Raw genomic sequence first — 20,234 nt, 5'->3', positions numbered from 1 at the left:
GGCAGTGGGTTACGGGTGGAGCCGAATCTCGGATGCACCCGAGCCTCCACCTCCCTACTCCGTGGTGGCAGGGAAAGAGGTACAAGTCTTTAAAATAAAAAATCTTGTATTTGGATTAAAGATCCAGTGTTTGTTCATTGGAGGTTCAAATACAAGTCTGTTTATTAGCAGAGTCTGAAAAGAATTCCTGTGGTGATCATACCCTTCAGGACCATCATTTTCAGACTTTAGTACATCCTCTTCTCATGACTGGGGCTTACCTGGTAGTTCAGATGGTAAAGAATCCGCCTGCCATGCAGACTTGGGTTTGATCCCCGGGTCAGAAAGATCCCCTGGAGAAGGATTTGGCAACCCACTCCAGTATTCTTGCCTGGAAAATCCCTTGGACAGAGGAGACTGGCGGGCTAGAGTCCACGGGGTCTCAAAGAGCTGGACTGACACACTTCTCAGGACTTCTCATTGAATTCTGGCTTTTGGGGGCCATGGCCAAGTGCTAGGGCAAGAAAACAAATCTCCTGACCACAGTACAGTAGACAACAGTACTCGAGGCCCTTGGGCGAGGCAGGAGACATGCTAATGAGAAGGAAGTGGTTGGTGATGGCTGCTGTGCCCCAGTGGTGAAAAGAACTTGCATGAAAGCGAGTGGTTATGACAAGTTGTTCTTTGCATTCAATGGGCTTGGCTTCATCCACCCTGATACAGGCCTGCCTTCACCACAGAGCATTTTACACTGAGATTTCCTGAAAGCAGGTTTTGGCAAGAAACTGGAAAGGCCTCTCAGGAAGAAGGCAGAGCTGGCAAGGAGCTCCCGGGCATTTGGCAATTGTCCACAGTAAGAACACCCTGAGCCCTCTTTCCAGACGAGAAAGTGGGGGAGGTCGGAGGTGTCTTCAGGCAGCCGTAAGAGGAGCTCCAGGAGTTGGTGATGGACAGGGAAGTCTGGCATGCTGCAGTCCCTGGGGTCACAGAGTCAGACATGACTGAGCGACTGGACTGAAGAGGAGCCAGTGCTCAAAGAAATAATGTACAGAAATGGAGTGTGGAACTGCTGGTGCAGTTCATCAGATGGACTGAGGTAAAAATAGCTGCTGGGAATAGGAACCAAAAAAGGCAGGTGACTGTCAGATGAGTTCTGCTGCCAGAGAAGACCCTTGGCTAAGGGTGTCTTCTGATGCCTTGTTACTAAAAGCTCCAAGGAGCCCAGATCAAGGAGCTGTGTATGGAAGTCAACAATGCCTTGGGCTCTGTGGACACCCTCCCTGGTCAGCACCGTGGCCACTGGCTGTGTAGATGGCTACCAGCGACACTCCCAGCAATCCTTCACAACATCCCCAACATGACCACAGGAGCAAGAGCACTTTCACGTGATCAAATCAGTGACCCAGTGTGACTCGTGTGGGTCCTTGGGCATGTCTGCCAAATGGCTCTAGGAGGTAGCTACTCATGGTCCTGAGCAGAGAGGACGTGCTACCGGTTTGGGCTTACCAGTTCAGGAAGTCCTTGGGATGAGGGGTGGGCATTGGTTCCCCACTTCCGACACTGCATAGTCCACGCTGTCACCGACTTGATCTGCTGATCTCAGGGAGAGTCTTGCAGGGAAGATGCCTTTCCTCCTGGACATTAACATGCTTTTTTTTTTTTGGCCATGCTGTGTGGCTTGTGGGATCTTAGTTCTTTGACCAGGGATTGAATGCATGCTCACTGCAGTGGGAGTGCAGAGTCCTAACCTCTGGACAGCCAGGGAAGTCATGCTGGACATTAACATTCAAGTGAGTGCTTCCTTAACCATTTCCTCGTGTCCCTGAGACGTGGCCCCAACCTGTGATCCCCAAATTGCTCCAAACCCTTCGTTCTGACTGTCCACATGCCCACCACACACCCACCTCAGATTGTACACATTAACACAGTGTTATCAAGGCCCCTGCCTCTCCCAAGGCAGGCAGAGTTTGCTTGAGCAGGAGGTGCTGGGAGCCATGGTGACTCCTGGGGCCTGGCAGCACTCTGTACTCATCACTGTAGAGCTTGTCTCTGATGCTGGGGTTTGGTTAAAGGGAAGATCAGGAAGCATCTTTGCTAAAAAAAACTATATTCAGGTCAGTCATTTCTGGGACTGTAAAGACATTATTTATGCAGGTTTTTTTTTTTGGCCACGTGGTACATGTAACTTTAGTCCCCCACCAGGAATGGAATCAGTGCCCCCTGCATTGGAAGTGCAGAGTCTTAACCACTAGACCACCAGGGAAGTCCCAGTTATTTTTTAAAGTGACCTTATAAAGATGGACGGGCTTCCCTGGTGGCGCTAGTGGTAAAGAACCTGCCTGTCAATGGATGAGAGACGCAAGTTCGATTCCTGGGTCGGGAAGATTCCCCTGGAGGAGGGCTCCAGTATTCTTGCCTGGAGAATCCCATGGATGGAGAAGCCTGGTGGGCTACAGTCCACGGGGTTGCAAAGAGTTGGAGACGACTGAAGCAACTGAGCACGCACACATGTATAAAGATGTAACATTGTAGGTCTCCAACGTAGAAAACCTTTTAAATGTCTGACATTTCCATCCTCGGTGGGACAGGTGGTAGACGCGCACTGGAGTGCTCTGGGGACATGACCTGTGCGTAGTGAGGGGGGCAGGGTGGGGTAGAGGGGAGCTGAGCCATGACACAGTTGCCGGAGGAACCAACCAATTCCATGAGGCATTCCGAAGTGCAGGTGGCCCTTTGGATACCCCAACTGGGCCAAGGAGGCTGGATTTCTGTACTCCCTCACTGGCTGCATGTGGTATAACCCTGGGTGAGGCAACTCCCTTGTGAAGGCAGATCTGGGGGAGGGACTCAGCGAGGGCTGTGCATGCACCATAAGATCCACTAACTAACCCCCCAAAAAATGAGACTGCCATTATTTTAAATTATTTATTTTCTCTATAGTACATCTCATTCAAATCATAGAACAGTCTGATACATTTTTTTCCTCAAGCACAACTTAAAAACTCATTTCAAAAGCTTATTCTTTCCTTCTTTGAATCTTTCAGGATGGACAAAGATACACTTGAATGGACACCAAAACCACTCAGAGTTTATTAAAATTACAGCTTCCCAGGCTCTGCCCCTCCCCTCCCCCCAGAGCTTTTGAGTGAGCATCTGGGGTGGGCCCTAGGAAAGCAAAATTTAAAAACTCCTCCCATCAATTCACCCCCATGTGTGGGTGGTCCTTGAACCATCCTTACAGGAGTACAGATTAGGACTTGTCCATTACCTATTGGAAGCAACTTCAGAAAACCCAGGAATAATTAGGTATACAGAAATAGCTCTTCTATAAAATTTCCATATAAAAATAATGGTATTTATTTACAAAGTCTGAGATGCTACAAAATAATACATCATATTAGGTTAGGTACTTCAATCTAATAAAGTCTACATTAGGCAGGTCAGATGTGGTGTTTGCATTTTCCCCTTATTTCTCTTGTTTAAATGCTTGAAGCCTATGGCACCATGATGACTCCTTCATGCAAAGAGAAGCAGAACTATATTTTCTGGACATAAAACCTAACAGCACGTGATCAGAGTACAACATTGCCAAATGACAAGGTGAACTGGCTGGAGATTTGGGCTCGTGGCCTTTCTATTCTGGCTAACAGTCAGGGCGGGGATGGGCATACAGCCACCTAGAGGAACCACAGTCGTGAACCATGGTCCCCTCTGAGCTCTGGCTCGGCTGGTGGTTCCCCTTTTTGGGACACTGAATGGTTGAAGCCACCATGACTCTACTGGCAAGAATAGAACTGCAATGCACCCAGAGAAATCTGCTAGCAGAAAAGAATCTGGGTTCCCACAGACTCGTAGCATGACAGAAATCTGTGACCCAGTCGTGAACAAGCAGAACCACCGGGCCATTTGTTCAGTTAGTGCTCATCATGTTGAAGATGACTCAAGACAAGTGACAGAACGGTGTTTTGAAGCGACAAATCAATGGGTTTCAAAACTCAAAACAATCTGGTGACGTTTCCTTGTTATACTGGGATAGAAATGGAGAGAAACAAGCTAACATGGAATAGAAGGGCCAGGTGACCTCCAATTTGCGTGAAGGCCTCTGCCCAGGGAGGAATGGGTTTCTTCCGAGGTTTGACTGGCTCAGCCTGGGTCTTCCAAGCCGAGAAAGGCCCAGAGATGATGCCATAGCCTCACCCTGGGCCCTCATGAGCAAAGTCCCACTCCTGCTCCTTAGCTGTTTAGCACTTGGTGTGACAGAGGGCTGATGCTAACCCAAAGGCCCTCCGTGAGGACTGTGGTGAGGGCTGAGTGTGTAGGAGGCAACGTAGCCCAGGAGGGAGATTCTGGGTGCAGTGCGGGCCCTGGAGGCCACACAGGCTGGGGGGCATTGAGCCAGTCAGCTTTGGGCTTGTTTCACATGCCTGAGTCGGTAGGTGGAGGAGATATTCTCCCCCACTCTGAGGCCCTTGGTGAAGGGGCCCCTTGGTGAAGTTCTGCCCCTACGTTTCAGCTACACTGGCTTCTAAGGTGGCTACAAGCAGAAGAACTGAAGTGAAGTCTGCTGGAAGAGCAAGGGGTCAAGACAGCATGGAACGTGTGGGCCTTTGTGTAAAGCCTAGGCCTCATAAGAATGGTGCAAGATTTTGTCTGAAAGAGCATCTGTACAGAAATATTTCTTAAGTGAACAAGCTTTCTCCTGTCTCAGCAGCAGTCGGTGGATACCTGCTGCCACCAAACGAAGCTTCTGGACTTGTCAGGGATTTCCAGGGCTGAATGGGAGTGAAGAAGTACATGGGAAAAAGGGATCCTAAAGGTTGTCTTTTCTGAGATCTTGGCTGATTCCTGAGAAATGTAATTTATATGGGCATTTAGCTTGAATTTTTTGAAGAAAAAGGTAAAAATCTTAACATCACTTTTTCCTTTTAGGTAGTAGTGTTTGGCTCAACTGAAGTTAAGCAAATGGACTGAGCATTGTATGGACTGTAGATCAGAGGGTGGGGAGGCACATTTCTAGAGGGTCACTCCGGCAACATGGAGCGGGGCCCTGGCACACAAGGTCAGTGCTGGGGGGCTATTGCTTTGGGTGCCTGGAAATGGGGAACCAATTTGGGAAAATGGCCCTCAGGTAGTCTTTAGCGCCACTAAAGCCAGTCATACGCAAGATAAAAGATTCTTTTATATATCTAATATAAAAAGTAGATCTTTATGTATCTAACAGCTTGTAAAACTAGAAGAAAACACCTAGAAAAGTCCTCCATTTCTAATCACTTTTCTCTTGTGTAGGTTCAGCTGGAAGGTAACAGCTCATAATGAGAACTTCATGGGTTAGAATGTTCCCTTAGTTTTATGGCTACTGCTGGTAGCTAAGTCTGGTTTTCTTTTAAAAAGTCCCTAACAGACTCCATATACTGAAAGCTGGGAACAGTGGGGCCTTTGGAATTTAGCAGAGATTCCAAGTGCACGTTGTGGGGTAGAGTGGCCTGGAAGAGACGTCTTTCAATGGTCTGATGCAGAACAAATATCACCTTTTCAGCTCCCCACTTCCCCTGGATACTGCCAGCCACAGTAGCCTGTCCTCCCGGCCACAACCCTGTCGTTTTTTCCATAGCACGATCAGTCTGAACGTCTTCTGTTCTGTTCTCACTCAAACACCTACTGAAGGATTCAGTCTTCACTCACTGTCTAGCCTTCACCCCTCAGGGACCCCATGATAGCATAGCCTTGAAGGCCACCTCACGGATGTGCCCACAGGGAGGGGGCTGGCTCTTGAAGCAACTTGCCCATGAAGCTCAGCAGGCTTCTCCTGCGTGTGGTTCTGGTAGAAACTGCTGAGGCGGTTCCCTTCCTTTGCGGACCCCGACCCACAGACACCCATCCTGACTCTGCTCTCTCACCATCCCAGGGCCCACGTTATACCCAAACTCTGCTGTCTCTGTAACAGCTGAGTTTGTGATGTCTGCATGGCTAAAGCAAGCCACTCCCTTGTGAACTGTCTCTGAATTACCTGCAGTGGCTCCTGTGTTTGGGGGTTCACCCAGGCATCATTTTTCAAGTGGGGCAGAGAATGGTGACCACTGTCAATTCTGCCAACGGGGAGAGTTATCCTCTTTATCCTGGTGAAATGGCAGCAACTGCATAGTTTTCTCGCCACCACTTCTCTGAGACATGGGTCATCATTTGTAATGTTTTTTGCAGGGTGGTGGGCATGGCTGGGAGGCAAGGATCACCATCTTAGCACCTCCCTTCCTGCCCCTTCCTGAGGTCCTCCATGATCATAAGGCACAGTTTATGTCAACGCCTGCTGGAGCTGCTTCCATCATCCCATCATCACAAGAGAAGATGAAGCAGGTGACGGTGCACAGTGGGGAGGGAAGGAAGAGTGGGCAGGTGCCTGGGCGCCGTGGACCCTCCCGCATCAGGGCCAAATACAGCAGGCTGGGTGCCACCTGCGTGAATATGGAACAGATCATGAATCCACTGACTGGGGGTACTATGCACGGCAAAGGCTACCAACTACACTGGACCTTGAGGGAACAAGGCCTCTTGCACTTCTCCCAGAGCAGAGTGTAACCAGCACTCTCTGGGAGGAGCGTCCGTGTGTGTGTGTATACACGTGTGTACAAATACGCCCAAGTTCTGCTCCTATAAAGAAGCTTGGATGTTGTAACCACAATTTCCTAGCATCCTTTTCTGTTTGATTTCTCATGAAATTCTATCTGGACTTTACAACCAGATAAATCTATGGGGAAGAAGCAGAAGAATGACAGAACTTCCCTAAATATCTCCATTTGGGTTTCTGCTCAGGTCAAGTCTTCCACCTGTGCCGTGTCCTGTGACCCCAGTGTGACCCCACTGAGCATCCTCAGCAGGAACCCAGGGCCATCACTGAGGAACAGAGGCCAGTTCTGCTAAACCCCCACAGTGCCGGCGCAGGTGGCCAGTGACGAGGCACGGGGAATGAATGCTAAGAGTCTCGGCTGCTTTTTCTCCTGAGCCCATGTTTTATCTGTAGCAGGGAGAAGGGAGAGGTTCCCCACGCACTCTGGTGAGGCTGAGGCGCACTCATCATCAGTGCCCCTGTCATGAATGCGGACGGGTGGGTCTGGGGCCTGTGGCACAGTATTTCCAAGTCTGAAAAGCTAGTTGTGGCCTGGTGGCTCTCCAGGGCCTCTTTCAAGCACGGGGATGAGAAAGGCTGGGATAGGTACAGGTGGAGGCAGCCTGAGGAGACCTGGTTCTACCTGACTGTGCAGCTGATGACCTTCCCAGTCAGAAAGTCCCCTGGAGGCCCCTGGCCACCCACCTCCTCCACACCCAGCATCCTGAGATGCACCAGAGTCATCCCGCACCTGCCTCCACCTCTGCCTCAACACTCTGCACTATGGCTTATTCCCGACAGAATGAGTTTTATCTCAAAGGAACTTAATGCTCTACATTCTTCTGTACTAGCTGTTTGGGATAGTGAGGCCCTGCCCCTCTGGTCACTGCAGGCATTGGCCTGCATACTCCCCCAGCGGGATTTAGAAAAGAATTGGTGGGCTGAGCTCACAGACACCAGATGCATAATTTAAGGACAAATACAAAGAAGTCAAGTCAAAGGCCTAGAGTTAATTTTCCATTATCACTTGCTCCTTTCCAAGGCCTGAATGTGCCCTTAAGTTGGGGTTTGGCCATGGTGGCAGCTGTCTCCACACCCATATTCAGAGGGGCAGGGACTGAACCCAGCATGTGTTGTTCCCAGTGGCGTCTTTGGCTGTCATGAGAGTCTACATCCTGCTCCACTGCACGCCCAGCCGCCTGGGGTGCTCAACATTTTCTGGTGTTTCTGTGAAACTATCAGGTTAGTTTGAAATGCGTTTCACCCAGGAATCAACCCAGTATGGTCATTTTGATTCATGAGAATGCAGAGAAGGTGACATGTACAGGAAAACACTGCTTGTTCGTATTCTTGAACTCCTTTTCAGACAAAAGTAATGGCAGTTCACTTTTACAAATTGCACACGGGGTGAAATCATACAATTATTTGCATGGAACAGTAAGTAAGCAGTTCAGTCATAGGGATATGTTTCTTCATTTTGTGCTAAGTGGAAAAGCTGTAGGGAACGCATAGCTCTGATTAAAACCACAGAGACAATTTCCTGCTCTGTGACACTCCAGATTTAGGATGCTGGCGAAAGGCAGTGCTGGCAAAGTATTTAATGCACGTGAAAATACTATTCTATTTTGGCTTCCAGAAGTAGCCCTAGAAAATTCTATGCACCAATGCATTGGCTACAAGTGATAATTTCAGTTGGACTATAAATTATTCTAAATGTCACTTAAGTACTTCAGAATTCGCGCTCGCTCCTTTTTAGAAGCCGTCTAAGGCAGCTGATGCATAAAGCACCTCAACTAGACTTTCAACTAGTTCGGTTCGATCTGTGCTCCTGGGGCCCCGTGGTCTCCCTCACTCACTGCACAGCTCCTCCCACCAGGAACCCCTTGTGGTCAGTCAGCCTCGGGAAAGGGCAGCCCAGGCCAGGGAACGGGACGAGGGACCCAGGCCATTAGGGGCTGTTCATGTAGCCATCTCAGTTCTAAGAGGGGGTGGGTGGATGCACGGGCCACAGTGGCCCCGCCGCACGGAAGGGGTATGTGTGGCATCCATGCTGCCCGTTCCTCAGGGATGGTCCCCTCCTCCACCTCAGAGAACAGGCTTTGTTTGCCATGTTGTTTAGGGTTTCATTCACACTACGTTAGCTTTCTTCTCAACCATCTCAGCCTTCAGGTAATTTGCTTATTGTGTTTCCCTAGTTTTCACTGAACACACAGTGCAAACAAAGGCAAAGACTGAAGCAGTCGTTTCAAAAACAAGAGCTCACACTAAAAACACACATGAGCATCAGAGAGCAAAACGCGGGTTTGCGCCTGTCTTTATTCTGGGGAGGATGAGTCCTCCTCGTCCTCTTCCTCGTCTTCATCGTTGAATGAACAGGGCGTTTCACCTCGGGACTCAGAGCAGTGAGAGGCCGCACTGCTGGACTGGTGACTGTTTGGGGCAAGGAGCTGCCCCGTTGCTAAGGCCACTTCAGCATCCAGGCACAACCCTTGGTTTACACTAGCAAACAATCGGAAACACACAGGCTCGTTAATGTGGTGTATAGGCTTTAAGCTTTGGAAAACATAAAGGACGAGAGCCCAGGAAAGGTTATGGTCACAGGTGAGCTCTGCCGGGATCCGCAGGAGTCCCAGCTGATAGCGGCACATGGGGCTCCCCTCCAGTGAGGAGCAGGCTTGGAGGCTAACCCTTCTAACCCTGAGAAAATACATACCTTGATTGGGACAAGGTGGCACCGGTGGTCAGGTCTAAATTTGAAACAGATTGGGTAGAGTTCAAAAGCAGTCCCTGATTTAACCAAGACGGTCCTGTGGAGATGTCTACAGGAAAAAACAAAAATAGATGGAGGCCTGGTAAGTCCTGTGGCTGCTTTTGCTATGGTCTGAAGAAAGCACAGACGAATGAGGCAAGCAGCCAGTTCTAACTTACAGTCTCTTGCCCTGGGGAGAACCCAGGTTTCTTCAGCTTGGAAAAAGGAAATTTCTAGAACATAAGAGTGGAGGAACGGGGAGGATACAGAGAGACAGACTACAGCTTGGAAAGAATTCAAATTAGACCAATCCCAGACTCTTCATTCTTTTTCTCTTGCAGAAGCCCTTGCGAGGGCATCGCACTGAATATATTGATGGTTTTACTGCTGCTGGACACCCGCTGGATGCACCACAAAAGCCTCTGGCTGCGGTGTCAACAACCAGAGCAGGAGTGGATAAGCAGTCAAGCCAGAATATCTTATGTCAGAAGGACAGACGCATTCTTGGCTCAACCCCCCACACCCCCACCATGTTTTCAAGTGCCCCCTGGTGAACTCAGTGCTATTACTGATCAGGATTTACTCTTTTTCCTGGTATCCTTTGCTTTAAAACTTGAACTAAACCTTATTTTAAAAGGCTATGCACAGTCACGTTTTTCATGAGGGCACTGCTGTTTCAGTCTGCATAAAATATTTTGGAAATATATCTGTGCAGTCCTGTTTTCTGTGCATTTACCATATTTCTCCTATCACAGCCCTGACTGGTTCTTACTGTAACTTTATTATTATTTATTGATGGCTGTGCTGGGTCTTCGCTGCTGCACAGGCTTTTTTCTAGTTGTGGCAAGTGGGGGCTACTCTGTAATTGCTGTGTACAGGCTTCTCACTGTTGTGGCTTCTCTTGTCACAGAGCACAGGCTCGAGGGCACACAGGCTTAGTTGCTCCCTAGCTTGTGGGATCTTTCCGGATCAGGGATGGAACCTGTGTCTCTTGCACTGGCAGATGGATTCTTTACCACTGGGCCACCAGGGAGGCCCTGTACCTTATTTAACCCTTGCCTCCTTATCTAGACTGTTAGCTCAGAGAAGGCAGTGACTGGGACAAATAAAATCTAAATGTTAATGAATGAGCATTGTGTATTTCAAAGGTGAGTTTACAACACACGTGGTAGAAATATCAGAAATTCTTGAGAAAAACTTATTTAACTTAAGTTGTAAGATGAGACCAAGCATAGGCTCAGAAAAAGCTAAATTGCCAAAATGAGTTATTACATTAATCAAAATAGTTTTGTAATTACTGTGCAAAAAAGAAAAGAAACCATGTATTAGGACTGGAGGCTCTGCCCTCCCAGTACTACCTGATCAAATGAGAGGCTTCCCACGTAGGAAAAAAGTAAACTAACCAACCACATTCATCTTAACATGGCCTGTGAGCCTTTTCTTCACACTAACTAAAGCAGCGGCAAGGCGGGGGGTATTCTAAGAACAGCAGGCTTTAAATGGGTACAATAAGAACAAGTCAGTACATGACATTAAAGCCAGAATCCTGTGCTAAGTATTATTAATTAGTATGTATGGAAACCTTCTGTCAGAACACAGCTCTTGACATGATACATTTTCCTTTCACAATGGCTCTGAAAAGCTGACCCACACAACAGTTCTCACAACCCTCCTCAAGAGCCATCCTGTCCCTCTGCACGGTGGAGACACACGCTTCTGCACCAACCAGAAAGTCTATCCTAGTCTGGAAACGAGGCCACCAAGAGATCAGAACCACAGATCCTAATCACCCGCAGTCTTTTCACTGAGAATGAGCTAAAATAAAGTCCTGGTGACTTACACAGTAAGAGCCTTTTGCAGACCCTGCTGGATGGCTAGGATGCCTGAGCTGCTAAGAAAACAGCAGGTCCTCCTCTGGAAGGAGCAAGGGGAGAATTGGGGGGGGGGGGTGGTGCAAATAGGGGACTGGGAGGCTGAGGAGCAAGAAGAGGGGGTCAGACAGGAAGTGTGTGGTGTGAATTTAAGTACTAAATGCAATAAAAACCAAATCTCAATCCAGGCTCTTGTGTTGTGGCTAAAACCATAAAACAGTGGCAACTGCTTACATCTGGCTTAATAATCCTTAGAGCTAATATTAAAGTGCCTTTAAGATACGGTATGAAATGGTAGGTCGTAATACTTATAAATGAAGGCAACTGGTAAAAAAGGTAGAAGAACGCTTGTGTCTATACACCCAAATTATATATGCAGAATATACCATAATTTTAGGAACTATGATCATAAAGAAGATTTCTTAATTATTGAAAATTTGAATTTTAGGACATGCAAGACAAAGTGTTTCTGTTTTCAAGTATACTCTTATAATGAAAAGACAACCTAGTTTTAAAATGGTCAAAGGATCTGAATAGACATTTCTTCAAGGAAGATTCACAAACAGTCAATTAGCATATGAGAAGATGCTCACCATCAGCAGTCATTGGGGAAATGCAAATCGAAACCTCAGTGAAATACCATTTCAATTTCACTAGTGTGGTGGTAATAAAAATAAGATGAACAATAACAAGTGTTGAGAAGGATATGGAGAAATCAGAACCCTCATTGCTGGTAGGATTGCAAAATGCTACAACTGCTTTGGGAAATAGTTTGGCACTTTCAGAATGCTAAATATAGTTACCATATGACCCAGCAATTCCACTGCTTGGTATACACCCAATAGCAGCAAAAACTTATGTTCACACGGAAGCATGTACAATGTTTACAGCAGCATAATAGCCAAAAAGTGAAAACAACCCCAATATGTGAACTAATGAACAGATAAAGAAAATGCAGTATTATCCACAAAATGGGATGAGGTACTGATTCACGGATGAATTTTGAAAACATTATGCTAAACAAATCAGTCGCCAAGGCTACATTAGTGTAAGATTCTATTTACATGAAAGGTCCAGAATGGACAAATCCACAGTGACAGGAAATAGATTAGTGGTTGCCAGATGCTGGGAAGAATGGTGGGGGTCGGGGGTGGTGGTGGATGGGAGTGAATGCTAAACACATGTGGAATTTCTGGGGTGATAAAATCATAATTAGATAATGGTGATGACTACAAAACCTTGTGAATATGCTAAAAATCACTGAACTGTACACTTTAAAGTGGTGTATCATATAGTATGGGAATTAAATCTCAATTTAAAAAATAATGATATGAGTTCACATCCACCTGCCTGTTTTGGAAGGTGCCACCTGTTTTGGAAGACAAAACATTCCCACTCTGGGGGTAGAGTATACCACGTCAAAATCAAGCTGGAAAGCCATGGAGTCATCTAGTAATGATGAAGATGGACCTGCCCTGGACCCAGCAATCTCACTCGTAGATACATGCACACAGTCACCGAGATACAGTAATGGGAATGTTCAAAGTAGCACTGTTAAAATATCAAGAGATGGGAAACAAAACTAAAGGTTTATCAGCAGTAAAACGAACAAATAAACTGTGCTTCATCCACACGCTGGAATTCTAGGCAGCAGTAAAAATGCATCAATTACAGCTACATGAAATCATGTGGATAAATCTAAAGAACATGATGTTGAGTGAAAACAGTCAAGTCACCAAAGAATATATCACTTTGGTTCCATTTCTATAAAGGTGAGAATTAGACAAAACTAAATAATAAATTGTTTCCAGCTCACTGTATTTTTTTGTGTTTGCATCTCTAAAGAAAAGTGGTGATACATAAGAAATTCAAGAGAGAGGTTACATTTCAGGGTAAGGGAACAGAATTGACAGGGGGCAGATAGCAGGCGCTAATTTTCTATGAGAAAGGTTTTAGCAAGTTAGGGTCTGACATTTAATCAAGTACCACATTGACAGCATTAGTTAACATACCTGTGATATAGCCTTCCAAAGCCTTTGGCACCAGTGATTTAGCAAGTTTCAGATCCTCCAGGGAGCATTTGCCTGACTCCAGGCCAAAGGACATCCCCATTCGCTTCAGCACTTCTATGTCATCATGAATCTCAAAGGTGTTGTCAAAATTAAAAAGATATTCAAACCTGTATCAGGAAACAGAGTTAGTGAGGGGTTTCTGTGGTGTCAGGGAGGTCTGAAGAGTGTTGTACTCTGTATATTCAATGGAAGCGTGAGGACCTAAGCTCAGCTACAGTACTAGAGATTGTTACCGTTTAGGGCAGTGAGTCATTCTGCTGGGTTCAGAAGAATGACATCTCAAATAAACCGTTTTCCTGATTAAAATAACTTTCCTGTGACGGACAACAGGAGTCCTACATTCCAGCCCTCATTAAGCTGTGGCAAACTGGAGACAGGAATTTTGGTCTAAATCCATTATTTTTCAAAGTTGTCTGTAGCTTTGTCATAAAAGAGAAAATATTAATGGACTTTTTTCCAAAACAGATGTACAGATGGCCATGAGACACATGAAAAACTGCTCAACATCACTAATCATGTGGGAAATACAAATCAAAACCACAGTGAAGTATCATCTCACACCTGTCAGAATGGCTATCACCAAAAAGACAACAAATAACAAACACTGGCAAGGATGTTAAGAAAAGGCAACTCTCCTACACTTTGGCTGGGAATGTAAACAGATGCAACCACTATGGGAAACAGTTTGGAGACTTCCTAGAAAAAATTAAAAATAGAACTACCATATTATCCAGCAATTCCAAGTATTTACCCAAAGAAAACAAAAACACTAATTTGAAAAGGTTACACTCAGCGTTCACTGAAGTATTATTTACAATAGCCATGATAATGGAAGCAACTTTAGTGTCCATCAATAGGTGAATGAATAAAGATGTGGTATGTATACACACACACACGGGGATAGTACTACTCAGCCATAAAAAAAAAACCTGCCATTTGCAATGATATATATAGATCTAGAGGGCATTATGCTAAATGAAATAAACCAGACTGAAAGACAAATATCACATAATCTCATTTATATGTGGAATCTAAAAAACCAAAACAAATAAAAATAGACTCATAGAGAACAAATGAGCAGTTGCCAGAGGGGACAGGCTGAAGGCAGTAGGAGAAACAGGTGAAGGGGATTAAAAGGTACAAACCTTCAATTATAAAGTAAGCCCTGGGGATACATACAACATAAAGAATATGGCTAATAATATTGTAATAAGTTTGTACAGGGACAGATGGTTACTAGACTTATCATGCTGATCAGTCTGTAATGGATGCAAATGTCAAATCACTATGCTGTATACCTGAAACTAACACAATATTGTATGTTAAGTGTATGTCAATAAAAGTAAGTAAATCAAGTAAAGAACTCATCGGGAGAAAAAAAAAACATACACAAAGAAAGCCTTTCCAATTTAGTACCCAACTTTCCTACCATGAGTTGTCCTACTAGGGTTGAGGAAAAAGCATTTTGGATGCTTACATCATTTTCATGAGTCAAGTGTTAGCCATATCACACCTTAGATGAGCAAAAAATGGAAGGCTTTTTACAAACTAACCAAACCCCAAACCCGTCTTGAGGGTCTCAGGAGTAAAGATGCCCCAATCAAACATACAGTCAAGAAAAAAGTGTCACATATAACACATAGCACATTTCCAAATGTTTCTGAAAAGTGCCAAAGCACGACGCCCAGCTGCCTGGCAAAGGCTTTCAATAGGGGCCACTGTAAGAAGAAATGGTCCTCCTGGCTCCCAGGCTAGGCTTGGAGCAATGTCGCCAGGAGCCTCGGGGACAGAGGGTAGGTGAATGTGCTGGGACAGTGGTGGGCTTACACTGTCATGAAATTCTGAGATCTTAGATCAGAGCAAACTTTTTCATTTAAAGCAAAATGCCATACTTGCACCCCACCTTGAATATCAAGCCCCTGTAAGCAGCTCGGAGCCTCCTTTACACCATTTGGGGGAGGGCGAGGAAAGGATAGGAGTCAATAACCACCTGAGAAGGAAGATGATCCTTAATCCTCCTAGGCCACTGGTCCCTAGACTTTGCTGCTACTCTTTAAAACTTCAAAGACTGACCAAAGTGGAGAGTTTTAGTAATGTCCTACCAAACAAGAGGCTAACCAGAGAGAGTAACTAGAAATCTAACAGTTTATTTTTCCCAAAAATACATTAACCAGTCTCGGATTTATGGGAGTATGTGACACGTCCTTGTAGACACAGGTTTCTGTCCAGACTTTAAAGTGTGTGAATACTAACATACATATCTATAACATTTACCGCCCTCTGTGCTAGTCCTTTATGACTTTTGTAAACCAGCAAGTTAATTATCAAATACTTTAGAAATCCCTGTTGTTTCTCTTCTTTTTTTGGTGCCTTTTTATTTGCTTCCCTGGTAGCTCAGACGGTAAAGTGTCTGCCTACAACGTGGGAAACCTGGTTTCGATTCCTTGGTCAGGAAGATCCCCTGGAGAAGGAAATGGCAACCCACTCCAGTGTTCTTGCCTGGAAAATCCCATGGACTGAGGAGCCTGGTAGGCTACAGTTCCTGGGGTTGCAAAGAGTTGGACACGACTGAGCGCCTTCACCACACCTCCTGATCTCTGTACACAGTCAAGATAGGGAAGCAGTACTGCCAAGACAAAGAGTGAGAAAAACCAGGGAGGGTAAACCCCACGGCAGTGCAGTAGCTCCAAGGAGCCCAGAAGTTCTGGCCCTGGGACAGTCCTGGGCTGTGCCTCTGCAGCGATGTGATCACTGAGCCCCCTTTCGGTCTCAGATGTATCCCAATTTGGATGATAAGTTACATACTGACTCCTTGGAATAGCAGCTAATATTTATAAAGCACTTTCCAGGAGTCAGATCTTTTAGAGGCATTGCCATATTTAAAGAAATGACAGAGGCCTGGTATCATCCCCATTTGTTCTTCAGACAAAGCTTTAGAGCAGCTGTTTGGGGGAGCCACAGTCCGTATTTCCTTCTATCTCACTCTGCATCCTGTGCCCTCAACTACCTCGATACTGATTCACAGCCTGAAGAGCACTACTGTTTTCATGAAGGATAAAATAAATTATAAATAGACTCTGTATTTTGAAAACTGCTATTTCTCACTTACTATGATAATAGTAATATATTGATATTACCATCAATCTTAGTTAAAATGAAAAACATGTTGGTGTGAATGTAAACTGGTGCACCCACTGGAAAACAGTATGGAGGCTTCTCAAAAATTAAAAATAAAACTATCATATAATCCAGCAATCCCACTTCTGGGTATATGTATCTGAAGGAAATCAAATAACCATCCTGAAAAGACGTCTGCACTCCCGTGTTCACTGACCGCAGCATGACTTGCAATAGCTGAGGTGTGGAAAAAACCTGTGTTTTTATCATCAGATGAGTGGATTACAAAACCGTGATGTACTTAAGACAACAGACCATAAAAAAAGACAATGGACAACAGATCATAAAAGAAGGAAATCCTGCCATCTGCAACAACACAGATGACAGACCTTATATATGGATCTCAAAAACCCAACTCACAGATGCAGAGAAGAGACTGAAGGCTGCCAGAGGTGGGGGGGGTGGGGGTCGGGGGGAGTGGTGAGTGAAATGAATAAAGGTGGTTAAAAGGTACAAACTTCAAGTTAGTACTTCAAGATAATAAGCAAGCAAGCAAGCAGAGAACACCATCTAGTACTTTTTTTTCATCTAGTACTTTTGTGTCCATTCATTATAAACAGAAGCACGGTCAACTACGATATAGCAAAAAAAAAAGAATTGCTTTAGTGCCACATGCCGATCTCCACTATCTCCACCATAAACGTGACAATGCACAGTGAACCTGGTGAACCTACCATGTCCCAGACGCTCCCTGATGCTCTAGTTTACTGCAGTGACTTGCCCACTTATCTCGTCTATGTGTGCACACACGCACGTTCTAGCTTGGGCACCGCTATGTCTTCAGCACAGGCAGCACAGTGCCGGCCCAAGCGGGGATGTGGAGGGTGAAGAAGGACGCGAGCACTAGAAGATGACAGCACTCTTGTCTGAAGGGTTGTTTCATGAGGCCCAAGGGAGTCAGCCTTGGAGGACTCAGGTAATATTACAAATGATAGGAATTACGTTAAACGGAAGGCTGGCCCTGCCCGCTGCCACTGGCTCTCCACTTACTTGTCACTGGAGATGCTGCAGTCTATGACTGTTTTTCTGCTTGTGTTGATGATTATAAATGGCAACTGAATGGTGGAGTTTAGAGCTGGAGGGCCCTGGTTCTGCTGTTCATTTTGCCGATTTCTTTGCACCAGGTTTTTGAAAGCGATTTGCTGTAAGGATCAACAAAAACATACACAGACATTTAATGTGGATAAGTGAGGTGGAACTAAATGAATTAAGTACATCTAAAATATAGTTTAAAATTAGAGAATTTAAAGAGACCTTCCACCTATGAGTTAATTAAAATTAAACATCTAAGAAAAAAACATTAGAATGATCTAACTCAAGAAATACATTTCAAGGGCAAAAAATATTTATTTAAATGGTATCTAACATATCCTAATAAAAATAATGGGGCCCACAGTTTCTATCATCCATAGAAACAGGATCTTACAAATCTGAGAGAGAGTGATACAGCAAAAGTGGACTTGTTTTCCATTTAACTAACAAACTCCTGAGGGTTTAGGGTTAAATACATCTCTTAGATCATCCAGCCCAGAAGCATACAAACTATACAAAGCCACAGAATCCTTTCTTCAAGTGAAATCTTCTGGGACACCCACTGTTTATAAAACAGATGAACACATCCTTGCTCTGGTTGGCTGCACGGAGGCTGAGTCCTGAGCCCTGCCAGCTCAGCCCTCATTTACCCTTTGGGCTCCTTCACAGAACTTCTAAGCATCTACAGGGCACAGTTTGGAATCTGGTCCAAGCCCCTCCCCAGCTGACATCTTTCAGGAGAGGAACCTGAGGCTTAGCGCTGATTTATAAGGTATATCAAGGCCTGAATCTTTGCATTGAATCTTGCTACTACCTTTAAGCTATAAGCATTACTCAAAAGTCAAAGAAAGTGACCCTGTCACCCTGCCTTTTAAATAATAAGGCAAATGTATCGCAGAATTCCACAGGTAGAAAGACCTTACACAGTGAAGTCTTTCATCTGCTTGCGGAACAGATACAGGTTAAAAGAGCTCCTAAAGTCAGAGGCTTTCATCCCTTCCATCAGCTTGTTCCCTCTGGTCACCCAGTAGTGATGGATTTCAGTTATTTTCTATGCTTTAGCAACTTTATCCTAGCAGTGTTTATTTTAGGTCCTGGGCCTTAACTGAAGTTTGATTAAAATTTATGTTGTCTTAAAACAGTTGGGTGCTAGCTCCCTGAAAAGTAAACATTTACTCCTTTAAAATGCACAAAACAGAAGGGACACCAATTTATTCTAGGGACACCAATTTATTCTAGCCCTGACAGTGTGTCTAAAACCATCACTGTCAACACCATTCGTTACCAAACATTACTTGAGTCATACTTACTAATTTGTTATTTTCTGCTGCTAATGAACTAAGGCAATTATATTCAATGCTTAGCTCATTTAATATTGAGGAAAAATACGCTGAAACTATAAAACTCAGAAAAAGAATTATGTTTGAATACCTCCACCTGGCTATCTTACTCTTCCAGAAAACACATCCTGGAGACAGCCCATACCTGGCCTAGCTCTGCGGTCTTAGTGCCATGGGAGGGCCTCGGTAGAGGGAGAAATACAAACAGTGGTAAGTAAAAGTTCTTACATATTTATGATTCACTGTTCTATACTGTGCACATTTGATAGCATCAAAGATTGTTCTTGGGAAAAAAGCTGTGACTATACATACAATGTTATTTTGATAGTAAAAAGAAAAATCACCCCATTTGTTTTAAACTGATTTCCTTATTTGTTGCCATTTGATTTATATTTAGCTTTTTGTTTTCTTCCAGGCTTATTAACATTTATTTCAGAGGCTAAACAGCTGTAGGTATATTCAGACATTCACTTTACTCTGCATTAGTAGCTCTGGAAAAGTTTAAGGGCTGGAAAGGACAATGATATAGATAAAAGCAGGACATCTGGATCATCTGTGGGTAGAATCTACTCATATCATTCCTGTCCTACATGACCAAGAGAAGAGGTAGCATGTGAGTAAAAGTGACTTGGATCATGTGATGTCAGTAGTTGTGACATTCACTAGTTAAAAAATTAAGCTTGCTTAGCCACAGAGAGGTAAATTATTGGTGTTCAGGGACGACTTGCTTAATGTACTTTCTGTGACAACTTCGTAATTTGCTGAAAGAAAGAAAAAGGAAACACTAGGAGGAAATAAGCTGTATGTCTACCAGGAGACTAGCAGTAGTTGTTTTCAGTTATATTTTGTGTTTCGTTTCACAGTTCAGAGAGACCTGCTTTTATAAATGTTGACAGCTAGGTTGCGCCTGCGTTGAAATCTTCTGCAAGTATTTGGTTTGAGACAGAAGAGAAAAAGAAATTTAGAACTTAAAAAAAAAACAACGCAATGTTCATTGTAGAAAGGGGAAAAATATTCCAGGTCACCTTTTTTTTTTTTTTTTGGCCATACCTAGAGGCATGTGGGATCTCAGTTTCCTGACCAGGGATTGAAGGTGGAACCCACACCCCCTGCAGTGGAAGCCTGAATGAAGTCTTAGGCAATGGACCGCCAAAGAAGTCCTCTGGTCCATTCTTTGTGCTAGGGATAGGAAAGCCCACATAAATGAGGGCGATCTGGCCCAGCACAAGTCTTTCTGATTAACAGATAATTACAGACACGCTGATAAACAGGTTTTCATAATAACATGCCAAAAATGGAGCCCCCAAGTGTTCCATGAGAGCTCTGAGGAAATGGAACAAGGGCCAAGCACAGGGTTTTGGGGACTGTGAGTTGGGAGGGAAACACTGCAGATGCTGCCGAGACAAGACAGAC

The 20,234-nt window shown here is 44.8% G+C and overlaps 1 protein-coding gene across 15 annotated transcripts in view; it reads right to left on the bottom strand.

Moving 5' to 3' along the window:
• Positions 1-2,864: 2,864 nt before the first annotated feature.
• TFDP2 (transcription factor Dp-2) overlaps positions 2,865-20,234 on the bottom strand; it is a 198,181-nt gene continuing 180,811 nt past the window's right edge. For all 15 annotated transcript variants that reach the window (XM_065942249.1, XM_065942253.1, XM_065942257.1 and 12 more), the window contains 4 exons: positions 17,440-17,591; positions 13,213-13,379; positions 9,294-9,399; positions 2,865-9,079 (listed from right to left, as the gene is read on the bottom strand). In XM_065942249.1, coding sequence (XP_065798321.1) covers positions 8,896-9,079; positions 9,294-9,399; positions 13,213-13,379; positions 17,440-17,591 — 609 coding nt within the window. In that variant the 3' untranslated portion in view covers positions 2,865-8,895. The remainder of the gene's footprint in view (positions 9,080-9,293; positions 9,400-13,212; positions 13,380-17,439; positions 17,592-20,234) is intronic.

This window comes from Muntiacus reevesi, chromosome 8 (assembly GCF_963930625.1).
Source record: "Muntiacus reevesi chromosome 8, mMunRee1.1, whole genome shotgun sequence".
Lineage (NCBI taxonomy): Eukaryota > Metazoa > Chordata > Mammalia > Artiodactyla > Cervidae > Muntiacus > Muntiacus reevesi.
This window is presented reverse-complemented; position numbering and strand designations above follow the sequence as displayed.